Consider the following 26,794-nt stretch of genomic DNA (forward strand, 5'->3'; position numbering starts at 1 on the left):
ATGTTCATGGTTACTCTGCACAGAATAAAGACATCATAAGTGTCTCGTGAAATTGAAAAACTGCTTAGAAATATTTCGGCTCCATGCATTCCTATGGGCGCTAACACTATTTTTCACCCCCAGTCGGTTGCGACGCCGCGAGCGCCCCCTTTGTTTGTAAACACGGTGTTGGTCTATAGGGAGCATGCACCTACGTCACAGTGGCGGCCATTCCGTGGGGCATGAAAGACTGCGAAAGGCTGCAGGCATACTTAAACGACTTATCGTTACCTGTTCCGGCTTGCACTGCAGAAGCTGTGCTCACACCAGAAAGTGGCGCCCGTGGCCTCCCTTGTACACCTCTTATAGGCAATCACATCATGTTTCATTTCGCTTTCGGTTCAAGGCCAGATTTTCAAAGTCAGACTTCAGATAAATATCGGCGAAATGGGTGGGTGGTACCATGCTGGAGGCGCACTTTAACTTCTCAGGCTGGTTAATGAATACGAAGACATAAAATAGCCGCATGCGCGCGAGAGTGAGTGGGAGGTGATGAGCTGTGGATATAAGTAATGAGGTTCTGTACATGCTTACAGTGAAATACAGTTTTTTTATTCCACACTAAGGGATTTTTTTTCCAAGGGAAGTCAAGGACCGAAATTTCATAGATTCCTCCTTGTTTTGTAATTTAACCTGTCAAAGCAGTATTTTAGCATTATTAATACAATTAACCGTATTGCAGAGATGTCCACTATGTCAAGTATAAAGCGGTCAGACGTGCACTATCGGCTCATTTTATAGATATGGGCTCATTTCTTTTGCCTACTTAAATAGCAAAGAAAGGTGAAGATATCAAGGCTTTCTTACAGCACAAATTACAAAGAAGCCAATAGTCATGCAAATCAGAAAGCAGAGGTAAATTGTGCATTTTTATTCAACTTTTTTCTTTAGTTATTCGAGCTAACCAGTGTTGAAATTGGGGAACTTATTCATTACCAAATGAATAAGTAAGTCAATATAATGCAGTGGAAAGAACCAAAACATGTAGCTTTGGAACCTGAACCAGTGACATCTTTATGCCTCGCATGGCTCAATCAACTGAGCTGTGGGGAATGCTGTGCAGATTTCTTCCGCAATAATTTGCATTGCCGATAATCTAACTTTAAGACTGCCGCCAACGCCGTCCTCGCCCACACTGGCAGCCATAAAATACCCTGTAAAGCGTCGGGTTTCATGTGGAATAATGTGCAGACGCATACGTTTTCTGCGTCTCTTATAGCCTGAGTTGCGTTAAACCCCACAAGCCAAGCCAAAGCCATACATTTTCTGCTGCTGACAACAGCGGGCCCTTTCCAACAAGTCTGAAAAATAAGAGCCCTATTCAAAAGCTGGAGCAACTCCTATTTGTTCAATAACGTTTATCTTCTCCTTCTTCCTCCTCCCTGTCTTAGTCTGCGTTCTTAGTCTCTCTTATAATACGAATATTACATCCCACTCCATATGTCACTGTGTTTCCCTGAGCGTTGGTTCCAGTTTTATCAGCATTTGCAAGCATCATTTCCTGGTATTTACAGACGTAATAAGAGGTATATAGATAATGACACTTCCGAGCTGTTCCATTCTTAACAGCAATACGCTACAGTCTATCTTGTAGTATTGCTGCAGCCCGAATCGAATTCCTCTGCAATATTCATGTCACTCTACCGTACTACCACTCTCTCTGCCATATTCATTGCTTGATCTTAATTTAGGTAGATAGTGAAAAGCAAAACGGAAACTTAGGTGAACAGCTTTATCGTGGAGAGTTTGTCATTTCGATTATATAGATTATATAGATTATATAGTTTGGATTATATAGAAATAGTTGTTTGTAAAGGTAATCCCAACCAAAGGCGACAAAGCAGCGTAACGTGAGATACGGTATACTCACTTGAAGTAAGGGGTTTAGTTGATGCGAACGGCATGCCGAGATTCCGCGGACAGGCGATGACTAGCTAGTCATATTTTAGGCAAGCGCTCGCAGATGTCTTGCTGCTTGGTACATCATTCGTCAAAGATGTTCGTCTAGGGTGCTACTCAAATACCATCCTTCGCTTGGAAATTATTGTTCTCAAGCTAAGTGTGAACGTTTTCTTTGAGCATAACCCTGATGAAACAAAAAAGTAAAATCTTTTAATACGTTTTTATAAACCTATTGCAACATGGTACCGGAGCAAAACCTTTTCAAGTTATGTCACTCTAGAAAATAGCAATCCTTGGTGTAAATCCCACGATCTCCTAAGAAGGCACCTATAAACACAATCACGAAAGAAATCGAAACGAGAACTTGGTGCAAAGTCGTTTGCTCAGTTTTGATCAGCGAAATCTCTAACAGATAGAGAAATATTGTGCACATAGATAGGTACTTTTTTTCTTAAAACATTATGAAATTTTGAAATGGGTAATGTTCACATACTGGTTCGTTTTCTAAGAGAAAATTTCTGCGTGAAATTTCTAAAACCTTTTGTAGGTTTCATTTCAATAGTCAATCGAAACACCAAGGTGAATTTTATTCACGATCATTGCAAAAAATGAGCTTAAAACGCTCGACCAGAGAAATATAAACGACCGCCGAAATGGATGTCATCACGCAGTGCTTCTGGCCAGTCAACGGTTGATTCTGAGCCTCCAAAGAGTTCGTGGGTGCTGTGTCGTACGCGCGACTCTCCACTGCAGCTGGAAGCTTAAATAGCTAAGAGTTTACATTTTCCCCCAAGCACAACACTACGTACCCGCACACGATGATCGGGGAAATCGAAGCAACATGTCACTGTATACCTGAAGAAGAGCTGACAAGCGCTGTGTCACATTTTGCAAAGGAGACGCTATCAATAGCTCAAAACACACAGGTGGCTGAGCACAAGGGAACAGATAAAGCTCCATACGGAACGGAAAAGGCTACACGTTGTTCATATTGAATTTAAATGACTGGTTTCGGCTGGTCTTCAGGCGTCTTGAGTCTAGTCAGAAGACTAGCCGCCCCGCCGGGGTGGCGCAGTGGTTACGACGCTCGAATACTGTGCCCAAGGATGCGGGATCGAATCCTGGGTTCGGCTGCCGCTTTTGGGTGGAGGCGAGAAGCAAGGCGCCCGTATGCTTGCAAGTAAAATAAAAAAAAAAAAAAACAGGTGGTAGAAATTTCCCGAGTCCTCCACTACGGCGTCTTTCATAGTCTGAGTCGCTTTGGGATGTTAAACCCCCCAGAACAAACCAAACAAGAAGTCTAGCCAGGATAGGAGAGTGGGCGAACATATCAGCATGTTTAGTAGTGAAAGACGTGACTTGTCTTCTGCAGGGCTTTTTCTATAAGTCGGGTTAATGTTGGTTCTTTATTGCCTGCAGTGCTTTTCATGCGTATTCCTGTTGAGATGATGAGACAAAGTTTACGTCAAAATAATTATTCAGGAGACGAAAAACAAATCATTACCAACGACCCAGAAAAGAAGGCCGGAGCGTTTCGTGTGAAGAAAAAATAAGCGGAGAAGCCACATTTTTAACAGTTCCGGAAGGGTATAGCCAATTACGATAGGTAGCGATGCGCTGCAAGCGCTGAGCAAACGCATTTTTATTAAGATCAAGCATGGGCCGCGTATTCGGACCATGAAACCAGACTAACTTGGTGAAACATCACAGCTTAGATTGCATGTACCAAGCGCTCTTCGGTGACATACGAAAACTTGTCAATACCTTGGTGCGAAGTACCTCAAGCTTGTTTCTTCTCATATTGTAGGCAACTTCAGATTTACGACACTAAAATATACATGAATCTTGTTTCTTCTATTTCTTGCAAATGTATCTGTCAATTTTGTTTGTCAATGCGCTATTGCGCCCTTCGGAATTATGTTTAAGGTTCTAGCGTTTTCATTAAGGGCATAAAGATACGTCATTACTCAACGAATTTAGAAGCAATTGAAAGCAGTTTTTTTTTTATATTGAAGCTATCATTGTATACAATGCGCCGATTTGCACCTGCAGTGTGCTTTCTTGCTGACAAAAAACTATAGGTCTCAAAGACGAAATGAGGTAGCATCATGGGCCGCCTAGCACGAAACCGATAATCGCAGATTTCAAAATTTAGATATGGATTCTATTATCAACCAGCTCCAACGCATCAGATAGGAATTTTTGCAAAATTCGCTATAAGCAGCAGCCAAATCGACATCACACCAGTATCAATAACATTACGCTGTTAGCTATTAATAATCATTTCATGGGCACGCGCAGGCCAACATAAAGTTCATAATCGCATCTGCCTTTGCCGATAATCAGCCCTGTCCGGGGGACTTTGCGATATGTGGGAATTTGTTCAGGCACCCACAGGAACAATGGATGTCACTTTTCTTCAATAGAAACAAGGACCCTATCACTGTGCTCTTGAGTTTAGCGTGTTGTCGTCAAGTTTTACTTGTTCATACACATTTAAAGTGGACTTTTCATTATTAAACAGTAAAGAGAAAGCGTACTAACTCATTTACTCCTTCTTCCTTGACGTGGCCAGCGATAAGTTTCCTTTCGTGACTGGACTGCACATATTAAGCGTAACATAGTACATCAATTCGTTGCTCGGGATTGCAGCCGCATGGTTTGGCAGAGTTGTCTGCGCTTATTGCAGCTAGGCGTATCCTCGTAAAACTTCAGCTGCTCTTCTGTGCATGATAAACTGCTGGCTGCTCAAGTTTTTTCGACCTTGCTTTCGGTTTATTCACAACACTCCTCAGTAACATAAAAACGCGTACGTTGCAAAACGTAATTATGTGCTGCATTTCTCTCCTGCTTAGTTCATGGCAATTTTAGAAAACAGAAAACAAAGGTCAAGTGGATGTTCATTTTTTCTCACTGCTAACAAATCTTAATTCAAGCTTTTCAATGCGTCTTGTAAGCAGGAGTTTAATAGTAGCTGTGAGATTGCTTCTGCTCGCATAAGATTTGTGTTTCTTGCTCTGCCAGTTCGCTGTGGAGCACGACGATCGGGGCGCAGTCTCTGTAGATATTGTTCAATATTTTTGCACATGCATGTTATAGAGATGTTCCTGGCAACCTGCATGTCTGTTGCTGTTCTAATGTTTCCACAGAATGGAGACATTTTTGGCGCTATAAACGCAGTATGCAGAGGCTGGTATATCCGATACATGTCATATAACCCGGTTAAGAGGGCAAGATGTATTTATTAGTTTAGAATAAGCAGTTTATACATTTTGAAATGAGATGTTTGTCTTATTACTGATAACCGGCAGGCAATGTATACACAAAGATCGCATTTATTTCTTAAGAGAACGATACTTTGCAGTAAAAACAGAAACTCCACTTAATGACATCTACTACTTCATACCGATTCAATTTATTACTCTTCAAGTATTTACTCCAGCGCTTATCTCAACAAGGCACTTTCAAAGACGTTATCTGACACCGATGTTTCGTGCATGCATTTATTAACGCTCGGTAATGTCTATATCACGCATTTTTACCACGAACGAACGATATTTCACATTTCCGTTTTTGATAACATTTCTGTTCCAAGCAATCCAAAATTATGTACACCTTGATTTCCACGTGGCACTTTAAAACATGTCGCTTGAGCTAATATCTTTCGAGGAGACATTACTGCATTCACGGGCATATCAGCGAAGTGCATTGCTGTATACGCTGACAACAACGTGCCCTTTTTCTTTCGAAACCTTACTTTTCGTCTATTTCCGGCCATCAAGAATTATCTCTACCAAGAAGGCAAATTTTCAAAAAAATGTATCTCGTGCCACAGCGCCATGGTAATATAAGAATAATAAGAACTCCAGAAGCAGACACATTGAATGTAGATTTTTTTTCAATTATACAGATTCCTTCGACTTCATTTCATATCGAGGTACATACATACATGCATTCATGCATACTACATAAAGCACTGGCGAAGAGGCAGGAAATTATCCTTGAATGCAAGAGGGCAGTGCTTCAAACCTCGGTGCTGCGCCATTTTCCGCACGTAACAAGAAATCTCCGTCACAAATATATGACTAACGTAACCTGCCATGGGGTGGTGCTTGTTGCCGTTGATGTCAGACGAAAACGGAAGATTTCAGCATAGTAATGCACTAAACTCTACCATTTCCTATACAAATGCATCGATTTAACCCCTGTCCTCTGGCTGTTCAGAACGCAGGCGCAGCAACTGATCAAAACGGCTATGAAACCGCCGACAAAGCGGAGGTTGCTACGATTCGGTCACTCGAAACAAGACAGCATTGGATATTGAACCGCTCACTGTTTAATGCTACAGTCTTATCCACTGGGGCTAGCATAAGGCACTGTTCTGAGGAACGAGCGACATATCACATATATCTCAGCGGTAGAGAAAATCAATTCAAGAGATATATAAAATCGGAACGAACAGCTACTGGCACTAAAGAAAGCTCAGGCGATTTTTTGTGTTTACAAATGTGTTATAGTGATGTAATCTCAAAAATAACTGATTAAAAAGTAGAAAAAATAACGACCATTTGCCACCGGTGAGCTTCAAACTATTGACTTCCAAACTTCGCTGCTCTTCCATCTGATCTACGGAGACAATTAAATCTACTTAGGCAGTGATAGTTTTTTCATGTCCAATGAAGTAATTCACCGCACGAAAGCTACGACCAGTTGCACAATTCATTAGGTGTATCTGCAATCAACAAACGCATAGCACAGGTTCGACCCACCTAATTAACACACAGGAAAACTTTCACTGTAATACTTGTTTACCACTCATGCGTGGTCATGTTTATTTCCTTCCTTTCCTTTTGTTCCTCCGATCTCAATGTGAATGTTTTGACGTTTTTTGGTTAAAGGCGGCTCACGGAACTTCGACACAAAAAACCTTCGTAGAGCCCGTTGAATAAATGTCAGAGGCGCACCTACACTGCGAAGAGCCGCCGCACATATCTCCTGCCTTTTCTTCATCGGTGCACTGAAATTAAATAGGAAAAATATTATCGCACAACGAAAAAACATGATACTCAACGATATTAGGCAGTTCTGCTTCCCAGCCGTCAGCTAAGCAACGAATTAAACAGCTAAGAGGAACACATTGTACGAAGTGTAGCTCCTGATGCTCACCGACCGCATCCGTTCTACATATATTTGTTTGGAGTATAATAGAAGAGAACCTTGGCCCATAGTTTGCATTGCAAAGCATATTTACTTTGTGTTCTTGATAGAAGGTACGCGCATGTGAGCGGTTCATTCTAAGCCGGGACCTCAGAGTAGATTAAAAATATGTCTACATAAACAAAGAGAAAGTGTGAAGAGAATAAGCAATTTAAAGGACACATAAATCCTACATTTAAGGGTGCGACACAAAAACTTTAACTGCTCCATTCTGCGGCTTCCCTTTCTGATCTTCAATTACTTACATGCGATTCTCTACTCACCTAATGAATAAATAAATAACAAAGTGTGCCCTTATTACATGTTTTTCAGAAATACTCCCATCATGGAATCGTGAGCTGGCACGGTATGCCCAGTACTAGCCTACAAGGGTAGAAATCCCCGCTTTAACCAAAGAGTCAGAACAAGCCTGCGTGGCCAAGGAGTAGTAGGCCTGACTCGGGATTGAATGGTTCACGAGGAATTGATTCAAATATTATGCGCCCATCTCAAAAACGCTTCCCTGCCAACTCTGCCATATATGATCCGCTCTCGTTATGGCAGCTGATTCGTTGATCCTGCGGCAATGGTGCAGCAGTTAGAGCGCTCGACTACTGTGCCCAAGGATACGGGATAAAATTCCGGCCGCGACAGCCGCTTTTCGATGAAGGCGAAAAGTGGGGCGCCGATGTGCTGAGTGATGTCAGTGCTCGTTAAAGGACTGGAGTTTAAAAATTTCGGAGCCTTCCACTACGGCTTCTCTTACAGCCTGAGTCGCATTGGAACATTAAACCAAACGAACCAATCCGTTTTCCATCAAGTCCTGCCATTTCACTGAACTTCTTCCACTTGTAAAACTATGTCGTGGATGCTACGCTTAGAAAACCGAAGCGGAATTTTCTAAAAACCTCTATCTTCAGCTAAATGTCCTTTAAAGAAGAGCGGGGTTCATCGGAGCATTAGAATGTTCGCAGCACCTTATCAACCTATCGCTAAGTATTTTTCATCCCTTAGCCCTCTTTCAGTAATCATATTTCTACTCCCTTGTTGGAATGGTACTTAAAATAGACTCAGTTTTTCAGTCAGCTCCAGAATTTGATAAATTTTAGTTCATCTATTAATTGCCCTAATGCAGAGATAAAAAGCAAGATGTTTACCGTCGGCGGACATGTGTTTTGCATTGAAGGCGCCCATACTGGAGGGGTTGGAACTACCGGGGCGGGAGCACGTGGATGTCTCTGGTCTGAATAACGTGGCGGATTTTTCGTCAGCTGTGGACGTTGCGTCTGATCTGAAACGTATGACGCATCTCTCTTCACTTCAGGACGTTGCTTCGCCCACACTTTATAAGGTGGGAGGTTCGGAGCGGTACCATCCGAATACCTCTGTTCTGAATAACGAGGCGGCTTTTTCTTCAATCCGGACTGTTTCCTCTTCTTTGCAAAGCGTGGAAGCTCTTCTCTAAATTCAAGTTGTTGCTTCTTTGCAGAGCGTGGGGGCGTTTCAATAAACTCAGGAGGTTGCTTCTTTCGTGAATGATGTGGCTTTTTCTCACTGGATTTAGTCCCCTCCCGCTGGCGTGCTAAACGTGGCGGTTTTTCTTTCAAGGGACGATGTTGGTTCTGGTGCGAGTCGTATAGCGGCTTCTCTTTGGATTGAGGTCGCTGCTTCAGGGTATCAGAATGTGGCGGCTTTTCTTTGGATTCAGCTACTTGCTTCTGGCGTGAAAATTGTGGGGGAGTTTCCGTCAGTCGTGTGTGTGGCTTACGGTCTGGTGAACGTGGTAGCTGCTCTTGCACTGCGGAGGGATTCTTACGTTGAGCTCGAAGCCTTGGGGGCAACCCGCACCTGAAAAGCCACAGTATATTCTCGTTCACGGCCAACCACGAATCAACACGCACGCACGCATGGACACACGCACACACACACACGCACGCACGCACACCCACACACACCCACACACACACGCACGCACGTACGCGCACACACACACACACACACACACACACACACACACACACACACACACACACACACACACACACACACACACACACACACACACACACACACACACACACACACACACACACACACACACACACACACACACACACACACACACACACACACACACACACACACACACACACACACACACACACACACACACACACACACACACACACACACACACACACACACACACACACACACACACACACACACACACACACACACACACACACACACACACACACACACACAGAGAGAGAAGCGCACAAAGAGTTTCAAACTTCAAAAGGCTGCACGCACCACTTCCCCCGAGGGTGAGGAATTTGTCCTGATTCAGTTAAAATAACTGATGATTAGAGTTCACAGTCTATCATCAGACATAACACTGACAAATACTGATGAACTAAAAGTGCATCCTGGTCACCCTCGTGCAGAGCCCTATTTTGGCAAATAAAAACAACACTCCAAGCGAATGAATTATTAACATCTCCAATGCTCAGCAGATTTTCCGACCCTCCCTTTTAAAAAGCTGCTTTGGGGGCACTCTTTAGCCTTTCAAACTTCTCACACTCATTTCCCTTCGTGTAGGTGTGTACGCAGCGCTACGGCTAATGGGTGAACCGTTCATAGCGATGCGTGACATGTGATTCACTTGACAAGGAAACTAGAAAGTAGGGAGAAGGAAAGCCAGCGGAAAAGTCAGGAGCAGGGGAAGCTTTGAGGGAAGACAGGCACAAGGGAGGCACAAGGCAGGGTAGGGCGCCACTGCATACGAAAACAGAGTGCATGTTAGGCTCAGTGGTTTCCACGCATGATTAATGGTTTCTAGTACCGCTCTGACCCGTTTTTATTTTGTATTTCTGTGTGTGTGTGTGTGTGTGTGTGTGTGTGTGTGTGTGTGTGTGTGTGTGTGTGTGTGTGTGTGTGTGTGTGTGTGTGTGTGTGTGTGTGTGTGTGTGTGTGTGTGTGTGTGTGTGTGCGTGCGTGCGTGCGTGCGTGTGTGTGTGTGCGTGTGCGTGCGTGCGTGTGTGTGTGTGTGTGTGTGTGTGTGTGTGTGTGTGTGTGTGTGTGTGTGTGTGTGTGTGTGTGTGTGTGTGTGTGTGTGTGTGTGTGTGTGTGTGTGTGTGTGTGTGTGTGTGTGTGTGTGTGTGTGTGTGTGTGTGTGTGTGTGTGTGTGTGTGTGTGTGTGTGTGTGTGTGTGTGTGTGTGTGTGTGTGTGTGTGTGTGTGTGTTTCGCCATGACAAGGAACGAAAGTTTTGTTGTAAACCTAACAGTGCGCGCTACAGACCCTCGATGGCATGCTCTTCTTGTGCTGATACGCTTTATGATCTGCTTTTCAGAAGTTCGCATTAGACAAGAAAATAACAGCGCGTTCTACAGAAATTATGCATCGCTCTTCGAGTGAGACCACGGCTCCCGGACTTTGTGCATGGAATAACACATTTATATAATAAAAGACAAAATTTTGCCACTGATATGCTATCTTCCGGAATAGTCAGTTCTGAGTCCTCTATTTTCTTCAGTTACATATGTGAATTGCCTTCTAATGTTTCTCCTAAGATTTGCCTAGTTATGTTTCTTGTTTCGGAAATTACTTATAATTGAGGTATTTAGCGACTCAGAATGACCACAAAATACAAAAGATTGGCCTTGTACAATATGCATGCTAGCAATGGCTAACAGAGGCAAATCAATAAGGATATGTATTATAATATCCTCACAAGTCCAACGTATATATTTTTATTGTCGTATCGTCACAATTTGTGACATCTTCAAGTTATGTTGGTGTTCTCAATACTATTAGTCTATTTTAAAAATTTCATAACAATCTCGTCGCCGCTAAAGCTGTCGTACTCTTAGATACGTACCGCAATTTAAACCTTGCAGTCCTATCATTCAAAGAATTACTGTATAAGAAACATTAATCTACAACTACAGCAAGCGTAATCCGTTTCAGTTCTTGGTCATGTGAGCCTCATCATGTGTCTTAAAGCGAAACTGCACTGAATTTAGATTTCTGAGTTTGGAGAGCTCGAATATTTATAGCTTGCCGTTTAAGCATGCGAAGTAGCTTGGCGCTAGCAGTGGTGCAATTAGCAATTAAAATCGCGACCGTTATGTGGATTCTCTGCACCGCACAGCTACGGCTGGGGGGAAGGGGGGTTCATGATGACGTCATTGACGGTACCAGTACATTTCCCGCATAGAAACGCTTGGTTTGAAAAGTAAGAACAACTCTAACGAAAGCAAAGCCCTTGAGACGTTGTTTGGTACCATCAGAAAAGGCACCCCTGGAAGTGAGCGAATGCAAGGATAATAATAAATGTTACCGTCCGTGAAGTCATCACCAAGCTTCTCTACAGACCTTAAGTGCGCTGAGGAGAAGCTCGAGGTTTAATCGTCGATTACGCCATCAGTTTGAATGCTAGAGCAAAAACAGTTCAGATGCATTACCTGCAGCCTCTAGAAATTTGAATTCTGGAATATTGCGGAATTCTCAAAAAGGGATGCAGCTGCCCTTTAAGGCGACACAAAAACTCTCAGCGAAGTTTATCTCGACAACTGTAAAAGGGCAGCCAGCGTTATCAGCATGAAAGGGTACCTAAATCTTCTACTCTTATTGATGTGAAGAAAGCTATCTCGCATGTCGTTTTCTATTGAAGTAGAATGCCGAAAATCCACCTCAACCTCCACCTAAACATAAATACACAAGAGAGCTTCTAAGTCGCAAACCAAAACTCCCTGTCATAACAAGTGATCTTACTTTCTGTATATTGCTTTATTCTAAAAATTTCGTTTCTGCATCTTGCTTCTTTTTTTTCGTATATATACATAGTTTCCATGTTGAACTTCTTCCGGAGCAATGTGTGCATTTGTTCCATAAACATTTTGTCTTTCTGCTCTACGTGTCTTGAATCCGCCATTTCCTTCTATACTGAACGTTTGTACCCTATCATAATTACAAAAATAAATGCCAGAAAACTTTGAACATTACCCCCTCACAGATGTTACATATATAGTACACATTACAAAAATTGTGATCATTGTTATCAATAAAAACTATTCGAAGTCACAATTGCTCGAGCTTTGAAATAGGAAGATTTCCTGCTTGATCAAAAATAAAAATACTTCCCCCTCTATTATCGACTGCTCTATCATTGTTTATTTCCAGATATACGCAGCCTATAAAAATAATTACACCGCCAGAAATGACCCCCCCCCCCCCTCCCTTTTCTTTTTCCATTGACACATCGGCAGGAACTGATAAAAACTGTTCCTTTATGAGCAGTGCAAGTCTCAAATGATAAAGAATGCAAGAAACTACGCCCGTAAGTGACAATGCGTGTAGCTATTTCGACTAAAGGAAGAGAAATATTATCGTAAGACGGCGTTATGCCGTCCCGAATTGACAGAATTTCAAAGCGGAGCAGTACATACTAATCATCCTTACTTTGATGTTGCGACCAAGGTAAAAAAGATACATATGCAAGGCAGCGTAGACGCCATTTCAAGAGCCTTCAAGTCGGTGCCCAGCAAAGAGTGTTAATGGTGAGCCATAAAGTGCGCCTCTAAGTCACAGCCCTCCTAAACAGATCCTACGTTTTACGTTCGCGAATTTGAGGCTAATTTACTTTATTTTTTCGTATGGGTGTGAGGTCATTTGTGGCACAGATATTTGATTTGACATGCTCACGCGGAGCATAGCGTCGAAAATTTTGCACAACATTCTGATGACAGCACAATTGTCCCCAAAAATAACTCCCTGTCTGTGATGGAGTGGTAATTAGGTATTTTTTCTCATATTTATTTTGCCACGCAAATAACATTCTTAGAATTGAATATTGGGCTGTTGTTAGCCGCATGTTCTCTTTGCATTTTCGATCTTCAATCCTAAATAAAAGGAAGACATTAGATACGGCGTGTTAAAAAGCTGTCAGTGAATATAAGTTTTCCTATTGCGTTTTCGATTGCATTTTTATTCTTCCGGTAGGCTATCTCACTTTATCTGCAATCGCCTCACTAGTTTTTTATCATTGAGCTATATTATATTATGATTTATGCATTAATGTTCAATTTAATATCTATGGGAGGCCTCAAGTTGTCGGTGTGGTATTGAAGCCCCGGAAAAAAAAAACTGAATTTTTTGGGGATAAATGTTCAGTTCTTTCCTCAATGGAAGAAAAAGTGAAAGAAACTACAAATTTCCTAATGCGGTTTGTAGATTTATAACTGCGTGCTTTCAGTGGAGATTTAGTTTTGCTTTCCAAGCCTCTATTCCACGGCCGTTCATAGGAGGAGCACTTGGTACTAAGCTGCTGTGCCACTATAATGTGCCTCGACGAAGGAGTTGACAGCAATTGTCATTGGAGGTTTTTAAAGCGAAAGCTTCATTGCACTAGCTGCGGCGCTTTTCGCGTACGCCGCAGTTCGACCTTTAGCCGACCTTCAGCCGGGTGCCGAGCGGCGCGAGGCCTGCTCGCCGCCAGCTTCTTCGCACGTGTGGTGTACGGAGCGGGTTGCACTCTATTCTTCTTCTGCTGCTTCGCTTCTTCTACATCGCAAACCTGCTTCTTCTTCATCACACACGTGGCAAACTTCATTCGTACCAGTACATATCGCCAGTCGCCATGGACTACCGCTTGTGACATCACAAATTAACTATGTGCCTTACTGCGCGTCCGCATAGTGCTCTTCACCCGCTTCACAGAAAGAGGTGCCGTAGTAGAGGGCTTCGGACCACCCCGCAATAGGGGCACTTGCCTCGTCGCAGTTTAATAATCCAAAGTGCCCCCTAGAATTTTTATTTACACATGGTGGAATCAAACGCCGATTTTAGACTAAATTGCCTGAATATAAGTCGACTTCACGATAAAGGCTACATTTTGCATGAAATGTGTAACCAGGGGATATCTAGGAGACCGAATATTGAACCTCGCGCCTCCAGAAGGCAACGCGGATGCTCAACACGCTCCGCCAACGTTGTGGTAGCTTTCAGATGCAACACAAATAGTAGTGTCAAAGCTCTAATTACTTAAGTTAGCTCTAAGATGGGGAAGTGAAGACTTTCTGTTGATATGTAGAATATCTCGCACCAGTCGATTCCAATGTTCTAGGAGGGTTTATTGAAGGTCCTCTTTTTCTTTATTTACACAAATCACTTGAATTCTCAAGTTTCTTCTAAATTTTGAATATGTTTATTTACAAACGTTTCTTATGCCGAAAAGAGGCTAATAATTCAGATGGTTATTATTTCACAATGACCGCAGTATTAACCACATGGCGCAGTACATTGCGCGTTCTATTAAAGATCAACAAATGCAAATCAATGAGGATATACATGACAGTAATCTCTCAAGTCCCACGTATACATGCTTATTGACGTCTCATTAGAATGTGTGGCTTCATGCAAGAACGTTGGTGTTCTCAATAGTAATAATCTACTTTGGAAATCACATAAAAACTGCTTCACTTGTGAAGGCCACAGTATTCTTTGACATGCACCCCAATTTACCTACTCGGCTATTCTCTAATATCTAATTTGTGCCTCTTTTATTTCTCCGAGATATATTTATCGGCACATAGCCACAAGCTATCACATTATGCGAAAGAGCATCCGACATTGGTGTAAAGCCCCCGTACAACCAAACCTTATCTCATTTCCTGCGCAGCCTGGTGTATTGGGTCTGAAGCTGATCCCGAGGCCCTGTGGTTCTATATCCTTCTCAAAGCATCTGCTCGAGTTGGCAGCTCCTGCCAACAAAGGCTATTTCATGTTGTTTGGTGACATCACATTACTCTCAGTGATAGCAACCAAATAAAAAGTTGATGGTAACCAAATAGATTATTCATCCCCTGTTAAAAATTCTCCTTATTTGTAATTTTGTATAAGTAGTTACCACTCCTATCTGTAACACCTCAACGGCCCTGATAGTAACCAAATAAATCAGTGCCCGCCCATATAAGGTCCAAACTATAACATGCCACAGGCATGCCCCTGAGTTCTCAATTAAAATGCCAACGCCAGCAGTCCTGAAGCAGGCGTTTATGGAGAAAAAGAGATTTAATGCCGCCTAGTCAAAAGCCAGTTAAAAGCCTTCAAAAAGAAGGTATATGACCGCCGCAACTGCTTCAATATCTTCAATGAAATTCGCTCCAAGATAGTTAACCACCAGATAAGACATTTTCAGGTCATCCTAAAGTCTGCAAGCCTAGCACTCGGATCCTATCCACGTAATCAACACGAAGGAGAAGAATGACTATATCTTCCTTCTCCAAAGTACTTTTCACCACTCATTCGTGCTCACGTTTATTTTCTCTCCAATACAAAGACATGCCTCTCGTCGTGCTTCCGCAATTGTTTCCTCATTTCCGCCGTGATGTTTTTGATGCATGCTGGTTAAAGGCGGCTCTTTGGAAGCTGGGAGCAAGTTAGAAGTTTCGCAGACCCGCTTGAATGAATGTTTATGCCGCATCTACAATGTGAAGAGCCACCGCATATATCCCCTGGCTGTTTTCCCCGTATGCACTGCAAATAAATAAGGAAGATGTTATCACATGTTGAAAGAGGAACTATGCTTTTAGACAATGCTCTATATTTCAATATTAGATACTTGAAAACTATATATTTCTGCTTCCTAAGCACCAGGTAAGGGAAATATGGACTGTTTAGGAAACACAGTGTACAAACCGGCGATCAGCGATTCACCTCATTGACAGGATGCATTTTACGTGCAGGTTATCTCACATACCTTGAGACAATATGAGACACACTTCGGGCACGAAAGGGACCAGATAGATAATTCTGCTATTAGCCTAAACAGGCAGTGTACTATTTTTTCCCTAAGCGCATGGGTTAATACATGTAATCAGGTAACGTTTTAAGCATTGGCTGCAGACATCAAATACCATTTGCAATGTTGTAGATCACCTTCAGAAGCTTTTCAATAAATTGGTTTCTACAGGATATATCTCACGTACGTGGCCCACTTCCCGTGTTCCAAAAGAAACGCGTGAAGTGTGAAAAGAAAGCCACTTATCGAGGCGCTTGTTCACCGCTACTGTGTCCTTCTGAAACATCATATGAAAAACAAGATCGGCTGAAGTGTAACGCTAGCCACGGGAAAGCGACAGAGCTTTTTTATGGTAGTAGGTGGCTGGGCATTCGACTTTTGTTGCATGTCAGCGCAATCGCGTGCGGCTGGCCAAGCGTTAATTCTTTCAATAAGAATTGAAAAGCAACTTCCTGCTTTTTATTCAAAGCCTCGCAAGCTTTATCATTTCCGCGATGTTCGGCCAGGAACATGTTTTTGTGCCGTCGTGCGACATGAGGTGGAGACACCAACACCTATAGAACTGGCAGAACGTCCTGTTGCTTCCCCGTAGCCTGCCACACAGCAGCCCAAGTTGTTCATCAAGACTTCTTTCGTGTTTCGAGGTTTTTCTTTCGGGTATACCGTGTAGTAAATAAGTTATTGAGATGTTTCTGAAGGTACTCTACAATATTTCATAATACGCATACACTTGAGGTCTGGGTAATAAATTTAAAAAAATCTTACGCAATTAAACATAATACTAAATTAGTTAAGGGGAACTAAAGAAAAGTGAATAGCTTCAGGCGAGTGGAAACATTAGCATCCATTTTGATTCTCGTGAGAAATGCCTTTTATATTTGAAACCTTTGGTCAAATTATGAAGTCAAATGGTATATTTTGGTACAAAATGGTTAAAGAGAGCACTGGCCCATTAACTGGCACCAATGAAGAGCGTAACCACACTGTATTCACGGTAGAATGTGAACGCTTGTCAGTGATTAGTTTGAACGCTAGACCTGATTAAATTCAAGAGGAGTGTTGGTTGGTTTCTTGGGTTTAACGTCCCAAAGCAACTCAGGCTATGAGAGACGCCGTAGTGGAAGACGCCGGAAATTTCGACCACCTGGGGTTCTTCAGCGTGCACTGACATCGCGCTCAGCACACGGGCGCCTTTGCTTTTCACCTCCATCGAAAAGCGGCCGCCGAGACCGGGATTTGATCCCGCATCCTTATCAAGAGAAGTGTATGCAGACAAAGCGAAAGTGTGAAGGCGGTAAAATACTGGGGCATTTAAACTACACTTCTGAAAGGCTATGAGAGACGCCGTAGTGGAAGACGCCGGAAATTTCGACCACCTGGGGTTCTTCAGCGTGCACTGACATCGCGCTCAGCACACGGGCGCCTTTGCTTTTCACCTCCATCGAAAAGCGGCCGCCGAGACCGGGATTTGATCCCGCATCCTTATCAAGAGAAGTGTATGCAGACAAAGCGAAAGTGTGAAGGCGGTAAAATACTGGGGCATTTAAACTACACTTCTGAAAGGCTATGAGAGACGCCGTAGTGGAAGACGCCGGAAATTTCGACCACCTGGGGTTCTTCAGCGTGCACTGACATCGCGCTCAGCACACGGGCGCCTTTGCTTTTCACCTCCATCGAAAAGCGGCCGCCGAGACCGGGATTTGATCCCGCATCCTTATCAAGAGAAGTGTATGCAGACAAAGCGAAAGTGTGAAGGCGGTAAAATACTGGGGCATTTAAACTACACTTCTGAAACTGTATAAAGCGACAATGTTAACTGCTCCATTCTGCGGTTCCCGTTGCGGATCCTCGCTCCTTTGCGTGCACTTTGCTAGTTGCCTAATCACTGATCCCAATAATTTATGTCCTATTGCCTCAAGATATTCCACACCACATAGTAATAAGCTTCCACATTACGTGGAAGACCATTCGCCATAGATATAGAGATATTCGATATAGATACCGAGTCGTACAGTCGTCATCACGCCTGTGTAGGGCACTATGCGGTTCCGTGTTTAGTGTGTATTGCTCCAGCACTCGGGGGCAATGTAAAACGCTGTTTTTAATGTTCAAAACACGACCCCTAAGCAAATTTATTGGACAACTGGCACCATCTTACGCCAGGTAAAAGAAATCCTGTCTGAAAGGCGCGGCGACAATGGACACGGCTACGTTCTACGGAGCTAACAGCAATTGCTTCTTGTTTTTGTCACTTTGGACTGTTAAGAATCTGCGCTGACCAAAACGTTTGCTTTTATTTACTTGAGGAAGGGCCCGCGACTGTGAAATAATGGTTATCATCCTTGTGAGGGCGTATTCAGCTTTGCATGTAGTTCCGAATGTTATCATCCCTGTTCGGGGACAATGAGCTTCAAAGCCACCTCTGCCGGCACACTCCTTTGTGCGCCCTGCCTTGCTTTGTGAGCCCTTTTGTGTAAAAAATAAAAAAGCACCGTTTTGGATGTTTCAAAACACGCCAAACTCTACAAGCCGAGAAATTAAACTTTCTTATGTCACTGTGCCCTATTAGGTCAAGAACGAGAAAGTGACCGGCGAGAGTAATTTCTCACTTTCTATCATTTACGCTGTGCAACAGCTGGATAGAGTGCCTGGGAGACGCAAGTGCTAGAAGTTTTCGCAGAAAAGGATTTTGGACATGACGGCCTTCCAAACTGACGTTGCAAACAGCCTAATCGTGGGCAGCACAACACCACAAAAACAGCGCTGTCGGCCAAGTAGTGAGCACCCAGAGCCTGTGGCGATGAAGGCTAGACCGGAGTTTCAACTGACAGCTGCCATCAGGTACAACTAAAACCACTGGCCGGAGCATGTCAACACACCTAACTCTCAGCGTTACCGCCGTAAAGAATGCACAGCGAAGTGTCGAATTCACTGCCGAAATGCCGAAAGTGCCGCAGGCTTGTTCATGCCTGCTCAGGGCAACTGCTTTTACGTTTTGAACAATAAGTATACTCTAAAGTGACTGATTTAATTAAGGAATCAAGCAATAATCCTTAACCATGTTTTGTGCCCGATATCTTGTTAAGGACACTATCGTACTTTGGGCTAGTAGCATACATTACTTTTTCTGTATTGAGGCGCCCTGTCCACAAAGGACATTGCAAAAGAAAAGGAAAAAATAAAATTTTTCTTTCAGTTTCCTCTAGATACGTCATTTGAAGCGTGGGGAACCGAAAATGGCCTTCAGATATTTTGTGTATTGCAAATATTTTTTTCACGCCTGAAAGGGCTATAAGCGCAGTTGTCAGTGCAAATAATGTGCCTAAGCCCCTTCGTTCTAGCACCATCATCATTATCTCTGCAACCAGGTACCTTCCCAGAATTTTTACTTTCTTTGTGCGATAGGGCGATATTAGACTGCTCTAGACAGAAGTGCTGATGGCCTAGAAGTAAGTGGGCTTGAATGGATTGGTCCCGGAGGATTCAGTTCCCAACTCACCCCCCCCCCCCCCCCTCCCCCTACAATCTCAAAGAAGCTGCAATATTTCCTTCCACCTCGGCCTTCTCGTGATCGCGCGACTTCAAACAACGCTTCTAACTGAACTCACTTCAGTGTCACATAATCTGTCCCTGGCAGCAGTAAGTATTCTCGTGATTTTTCGCTCCCAATGATAAAGTATTGTTTTCTGGAGATCACGTTTTTTAACGCTATCACGTTATATGAAACGCGCTCTTCTTCGAAGCCGTAGAGCTTTCGCAGTGCCATTTCCTGCCCATTGATATATATCTCACCCACCCCCTCCCCCCTCGCCCTTTCACCGACAATATTTTTGTGTCTTTGCTGAAGTGATACTTAAATTTGGCAAACCTGACCGGCCATAACCCAAACTTGATGCATTTAGTGCTCCCGGCCAGCGCGTAATGCAGATTAGCAAGAAACGAATTTACCGTCGGCGGACAAGTGTTTGGATCTGGAGCCATCCACTCTAGCGGAGCAGGAATCTTCGCTGTGGAAGCACGTCGATGCCTCTGGTGTGAATAACGTTCCGGCGCTTTGCTCATTTGACGAGATTCCTTCTGTTCTGGCACATGTGGCTGATATCCCCCCACTTCAGGACGTTGCCTCGTCCACACTGGATAAGGCGGAAGGTTCACGTCGGGCCTATGTAGAGGCCTTTGGTCTGAGTAACGTGGCGGCTTGTTCTTCAATTCGGATGGTTGCTTCTTCTTAGCAAAACGTGGCGGTATCTCCCTCAATTTCGAATGTTGCTTCTGGTGCGAGTGATGAGGTGGCTTTTCTTTGAACTCAACTTGCTGCTCCTGGCGTGCAAAACGTGGTGGCTTTTCCGTAAATTTAGTGTGTTCCACGGGGTGTTGCCGTGTCGGATCCTGCGCTTGGCGAAGTTTCGCACGTTGAGATTGAAACCGAGGTGGTAATACGCACCTGAAATGCCATCATATATCGCCGGTCACTGGCAACCCGTAATGAGCAATAGAACACATTTAACCCGCGTGCTTACAACATGAGCGAAGGAAGCCTCTTCATCTATTTTTCTGATCGATACTGTGCACTGCGTACTCACGATATAACTATTCTAGCTCGAAACAGTTCCTACCTCTGTAGTGAACATGCATTGCTTTCATTTAGGATAAGGAATTCATCCTGATTCACCAAAAATAGTTGGTGCTAAAAGTTCACGGTCTAACCAAAACACTAACACGCGTCAGCCGCGGCGAGAACCGCGTCTGCCGGTGCGAAAGGCACCATGCATCGCTGGGAGCGCTCAAAGAAGCGTTGAGAACCTCGCTCGCATTCAGCGTCGCGCCATCGCTAAAATTGCCGACTCGTGTAACAAATGTGTGCACTAGAAGTACATATATCCAACTCACCTCTATGCAGTGCATTACGTTCGCAAGTAACACTTCATGGGCACAAATTCTTAGAGCTTCAACGTTCATCTGGTTTCACTAGGTGCTCGGGCCGAGCTTAAAGCCCCCCCCCCCCCCTCCCCCCCTCTCCCCTTTAGCATTTCGCACTACACGCGATCTTTACTCTTTGTCTTTATATGTAAACGCGCAGTACAATGGCGTATAAGTGATATGTCTATCACAGGCCGTCACATGTAAACGAAACGTCAAGGAGACTAGAAGTGAGCCACAGGAGAAGCCTGGATGGAATACAGGCAAAGGGGAGTTCAGCGGAAGCGGTACTGGGGTGTGGTGGAATCGAATGTTCATTTCAGAACTAAATCGCCTCAATATAAGTCTACTTAAGGATAAAGGCGAAAGTTTGCATAGAATGTGCCAGCAGTGGACATCTGGGATCCGGATATTGGACGCCGTGCTTCCAGAAGGCTACGCGTTGCTTTAACACGTTAAGCCAACGTAGTGATATCTTTAGGATGCAACAAAAATGGTAGTACTACAGTTCTAATGATTTAGGTTAGCGCAAAGACGGGGAAGTGAAGACCTCCTGCTGATCTGTAGGATATCCCGGTCTCAGTCGATTACAATGTTCCGCAATGGTACATTTAGGGTGTTTTCTTTATCCCGATTTACCCAAATCACTTGCCTTCTCACGCTTTTTCTAAATTCTTTTTACTTACAGGCGGTTTTATGGAGATAACGAGTTGATAATTAAGGCGTTAATAATTCTGAATGACCGCAATATTAATAACAGGGCATGGTGCAGTATACTGTGCATGCTATAGAAAATTAACAAATATAAGTCACGAAGGATATATATGATACTAACCTCACAAGCTTCGCGTATACATATTTAATGACCTCTCATTAGAATATGCGCATATCATGCAGGTACGTCGGTGTTCTTGATAATGATAGTCTACTTTGGATATCACATGAAAATTGCTTCACTTGAAAAGACATTAGTATTCTTTGATACACACCCCACCTTCCACTTTGCATCCCTACATTTAAAAATATTACTCTATGCAAACTACATTCGTCTACAGCTCGAATAAGCGTCATCTGCTTACGTTCACGGTCGTATGGCCCTTATACAGTCTCTGAAGGCAACAAAATACCGCTCAGCCAGGTTTATCTAGAACTACTATCAAATGAAGACCAGCGTTACTAACATGAAAGGGTATCTAAATCTACTATTCTTTTCTGCTCGAGGAAAGCTATCGCGCCTGTCGTTTTGTTTATTCATGTAGACTGCCGTAACTCCAGCTCTACCTCTAATTGCGCCACAAGTGCACAAGACTTTTAAGGCGAGCTCCAAAGCTCCGTTCCATAGCTAGCCCTCTAACTTTCTGTTTGGCTCTTTGTTTATTCTCATTGTGATATCTATGTCTTGTTATATGTTTTGATACCTATTCCATGCGTTCGTCTAGAATTTAGACTTCTTATCTCTGACTTTTTATTTTCTAATTGTGCGCATAAGTTCCTAACGAAATTCTTCTCAGTGTTCTAAGCATATTTATTACCTAAAACATTTCTAAAACATTTGTCTGTATACTCTATGTGACGTGTTGACAAATGTAAATCAGTTGGAGCTTGTACTGTAGTGGTAGGACAAATACAATGCGGCAGAATTAGGCACATTAGAGATTCACAGCGATTGCTTTATAATCTACATATTCCAAAAATTATGAACGCCATTGCCGATAAAAAATATTCGCAGAGACAATAGTTCCAGCTTTCAAAGGAAAAGACTCGCGGTGCGATATAACAGGTTTCCTATCATTATCCACAGTCCTGTCTTTAATCACTACCGCCTATATGGAGCCAAAACAAATTACAGCGCAAGAATTGACGTCTTTTCTTCGATGTGCACGCAGGAGTAAGCGTATAAATTTTTGTTCTGTTATGCTTAGAGTAATTCGCAAATGCTAATAATATAAGAAACTATGGCAGTGTGAGCAATGCTTGAAGCTATCTTGGCTGATAAAGGAAAAACAAATATTAATATGAGGGCGCACAAAATTCACAATCCAAATTGTGATAATGTCAAACTTAAGAAATACGCACTAAGCTTCCTTACTTTGACGTCGCGACCAGGGCAAGAAGGATGTACATCCAGAGCATTGTAGGCACCATATACAGAGCTTGCAAGTCGTTTCCCAGCAAAGATTGTTAATAGTGAGCCATAAAGTGCGCCTCTAATTTACAGTCCTTCTACGCAGCTCTGAAGATTTTTCCTTTTTTATACTGAGGACGTATTTACATAATTAATTTTTTTTAGCTGCAGGTGGAGAGGACATTATCGCAAAGATATTCAGTTTGACATGCTGACGCCAGAACACATCTTAAATTTTGCACAACGGACTTCTGTTGGCATAATTATAGTAAAAGATAACTCGTTGGCTGTGATTTAACAGTAATTTCCTCTTCTCATATTCAGTTTCTTATACAGATAAACTTTTGAGAATTTTAAATTTCGGTTTCCTGCATACATGCTCCCTTGGCATTATTATTCTTTATTCACAAAAAAATAATATCCTTGCCTCCGGCTTGTTGAAGCGCTGCCAGTTTATAGACCAGCTATCATAAAATTTTCATTTGTGTTTTTATTGTCCAGGCAGGATATATCAACACTATAGCCAAACGGGCGAGTTGGTGGAACATATTGAATGGAAACAGCGCAAGAGACAAACACCAAAGCAGGGAAACACAAGACGATGTTTCTCGGCTTAGGTGTTTGTCTCTTGCGCTGTTTTCGAAGATATATCACTTTATTTGTAACAAGCAAACCAGACTGCTACTTTAAAAATTCACCTGCTGGGCGAGTTGGTTTCCAAGCATAATGACCAGGCTATTATTGCAACACAGACACACAGAAGAGTACACCACAAGCCTTGCTACAACAGTTTAGTCAGGACAGCTGTGTTAAATAACAATAATATAAATAATAAGACCTAGTTGCTGATACAGTTGAGCTTTATTATAAATTAACATTTTTGCAATTATTGCTCGGTTAAAATCTAACAGCAGCCTCATGTGGTAGGTGTTCACAAAAATTAAAAATACTTCAGAAGTGCACATAAAATTCACAAAAGATATCGCAAACGGTACATTTGTCTCACTTTGCCTTCTATGAACTTTTAAAGATATATTCTGCTCCTAATTAGTTTTAAGTCAACTTCAGTAGTCCTGGGACACTAATCTGACCTTCCGCCTTCCCCATGGCCTACCAAGACGTGTAGCGATTTTGCTGATCCGCCTGTATAGCTTTGTGCCGCAGTAATTGACCACTGTACGTCCGTTATAGGCATGATAGATAACTTTGCATGTTACATCTGCTCTTGCGGCAAGACTGTAGCACATATTTTTTGATAATACCTTGTATAAGATATTTTATATAGCCTACAACAACCCCCTGCAGCATCGGTTATCTTCAGTGATTGTAGCAAAAATATTATCAGGTTGGCCAAGACACCGAAACTGCTATTTGAGTCAAGCGCTTAAAGTGTACCTTAGCCCCTAAACGACCAGTGTCCTACTAGAGGGACATCACTTCTCTGCACTTTAATTTAAAAAAATTTATTGCAAGTTCTAGAGGTCACACTATTTTCTGGCACATATTTTCATTGTGTGCACTGACGATTGTGTTTGTTGTGCGCTAAGAAATGGCCGCGGCTCTTCTATGAAAGCAGTCAACGAATTCAATTCCATCTATTACCTACATTAAAATGTGATTCAATCAGGAACGCGAAAAAATGTCTCCATTTCTATAATAAATCTTCTAGGGGGCTCTTTAGATCACTAAACTGCGTTGACGCGAAAGCCTCTGCCACGCGGTGGTCCGAAGCCCTCCACTACGGCACCTCTTTCTCTCTGTTTTTGCTCCAACCTTCCTCCTTTTTCTTACAGCTCGGTTAAGGTATCCACGGAGAATTGTGACAGATACTGCACCTTTTCTTTCCTGTAAAGCAATTTGAAATTTTGCTGATTCCTTTTTGCCTGCTTTTGTAGGCTGTGTGGTGCGGCGTTCGAGGAATCGCCAAATGAAAGGCGCTGCAGGTACTCCTGGATCGGTATGACACCATAGCGTAATCTACCAGCCAACATATAAACTCCTGCTTTAACCGAGCCGTATGAACGTGCCTCTGAGGCCTAGGGATAACATGAATGCAAGGGTCTTGGCAGGATGATTCTGATATCACCCTACTTTATGAGAGGACAAGCCTGAGTTGGCAGGTCCTACCAAACGTAATGTCAGCAAGCCCTAAGTCCATTCAGTGCTCGGCCATGTCGGCTGCCAGCTACCGCCTCCCATGTAACGAAAGCATTACTTACGGACGAACGGACGGACGGACGGACGGACAAACGGACGCGATCGTGACCGCGAGCATGAGCCATTAGTGACTTACGCCGTAAAACCGCCACTCTAGCTGGGAATCATGACATTAGAGTTGATGTGAAGAGACCAAGGCTTTACCACACGTAAAGGTTAGCGCATTTGGCCGGTATCGTTTTCTGTAGGACGGGCTAAAATTCTGCGACAAAATATATTTTGCATCAGTGATGGCGCTTATTATTAGTTCTGAACTTAATAAAAGTTTTTAAATTTGAACTGGTATTGATAGAATATAATGAGCTGAGCACATAGTCACTTTTTCGGCCACCTGATTACAGTTCAGGAATCTACTCTATGGTTACTGAATCATAATGAGATGAATCAAATTTACTGCGACCGGATGTTTGTCGTTATGTTTGACAGAGGCTATACATACACACAAGCACCATAAACAGCTGTATTCGCTCAGGAGAACCAATTTCAGAATTGCGCGCAAAAATATGTAAGTTTATTTACTTCGTCCACATGTCTTTTGCGCGGCTGTTACTAATATCACGCCTCGGATTACGTAATTTCGAAGATATTTCTTGCGAGTGCCTTTAATTACACGCAGAAATATGTGTGCCATGCTTCACTGCCACGGTGCGAACACATGCCTTTTCTCCTTAATATTACCTCCAGCTTGAACGCTGACATGACGCTTTGCAAAATGTCGTTTCAAAGATATGCGTCGAGTGGAGCTAAGTTCACGAAAATATTCAGCGATGCATCACTGCCAAGAGTGATACGCTTTGCAAAATGTCGTTTCAAAGATATGCGTAGAGTGGAGCTAAGTTCACGAAAATATTCAGCGATGCATCACTGCCAAGAGTGATAGCCACGTGCTGTTTTTATTTTCATGAAAACCTTCCGACTTTTCCAATCATAAGAATTATCACGAGCTCGAAAACGCTTTCAAAACAAGCTCATAACTCCTCTTCCTACGTCCATCATGCGTCATAGTTGTAGGTACCCGGATATCTGAAAAAGAGTGCATATATGCTTTCTAATTACGCAGTGGGAGGGGACTTCATTGGAATGAAGGCATGGTGCATATATACATACGCAAACTGCACGCATGCATCCCGCAGCGATGGCGTAGAGGTACAGCATCACCCTCGCATAAAGGGCAGCATTTTAAATTCTATTGTGCCATGCTGTTCTCCACAGGAGGAACAAAAATAGCGAGACACTTACGCTCTGACTTTATGGCATGACGCAGAGCATCCCATAAACCTCTGTCTACACACAGTTTTGCTAGCATGTATAGAGACGTAAAAAATTAGATGGCCTCTTGGATGTCTCTTAAAAGGAGAAAGGCTAAACCCTACCCTTCCCTTCCTATCATTTGCCTCTCATCGTTTCCCTTGTCAGATGTAGGGTTCGGGTGCCACGCATGACGATTTCTTGGCCAAGACGACGCCCGTTCCACCCAGGAAAAAAGTGCGGACGAGTGCAGGAGATAAGATGTTGAAGGACGAAGAAGACTGCGTTTATTTGCATCTTTGATGAATAAATCAAGAACCAATAACTGGAACCAATTAC

At 43.0% G+C, this 26,794-nt stretch overlaps 1 protein-coding gene across 4 annotated transcripts; it reads right to left on the reverse strand.

The window, feature by feature from the left end:
• Positions 1-6,742: 6,742 nt before the first annotated feature.
• Positions 6,743-23,213, reverse strand: LOC146207692 (uncharacterized). Of its 4 annotated transcripts, none has more exons than XM_084589746.1 (3): positions 22,955-23,134; positions 8,295-8,985; positions 6,743-6,958 (listed from the first exon to the last, which is right to left on the reverse strand). In XM_084589746.1, the coding sequence occupies exons 1-3, from the start codon at positions 23,008-23,010 to the stop codon at positions 6,845-6,847; spliced, it is 861 nt and encodes a 286-aa protein (XP_084445872.1). In that variant the 5' UTR covers positions 23,011-23,134; the 3' UTR covers positions 6,743-6,844. The 4 variants fall into 4 exon arrangements, 3 of the variants coding, with proteins under 3 accessions (XP_084445872.1, XP_084445883.1, XP_084445876.1); XM_084589757.1 differs by lacking the exon at positions 8,295-8,985 and adding an exon at positions 19,894-20,389 and having other exon boundaries at positions 22,955-23,110; XM_084589750.1 differs by lacking the exons at positions 6,743-6,958; positions 8,295-8,985 and adding exons at positions 15,446-15,680; positions 19,894-20,389 and having other exon boundaries at positions 22,955-23,110.
• Positions 23,214-26,794: the final 3,581 nt, after the last annotated feature.

This window comes from Amblyomma maculatum, chromosome 1 (assembly GCF_055883805.1).
Source record: "Amblyomma maculatum isolate TAMU_Amacu chromosome 1, ASM5588380v1, whole genome shotgun sequence".
Classification (NCBI taxonomy): Eukaryota; Metazoa; Arthropoda; class Arachnida; order Ixodida; family Ixodidae; genus Amblyomma; species Amblyomma maculatum.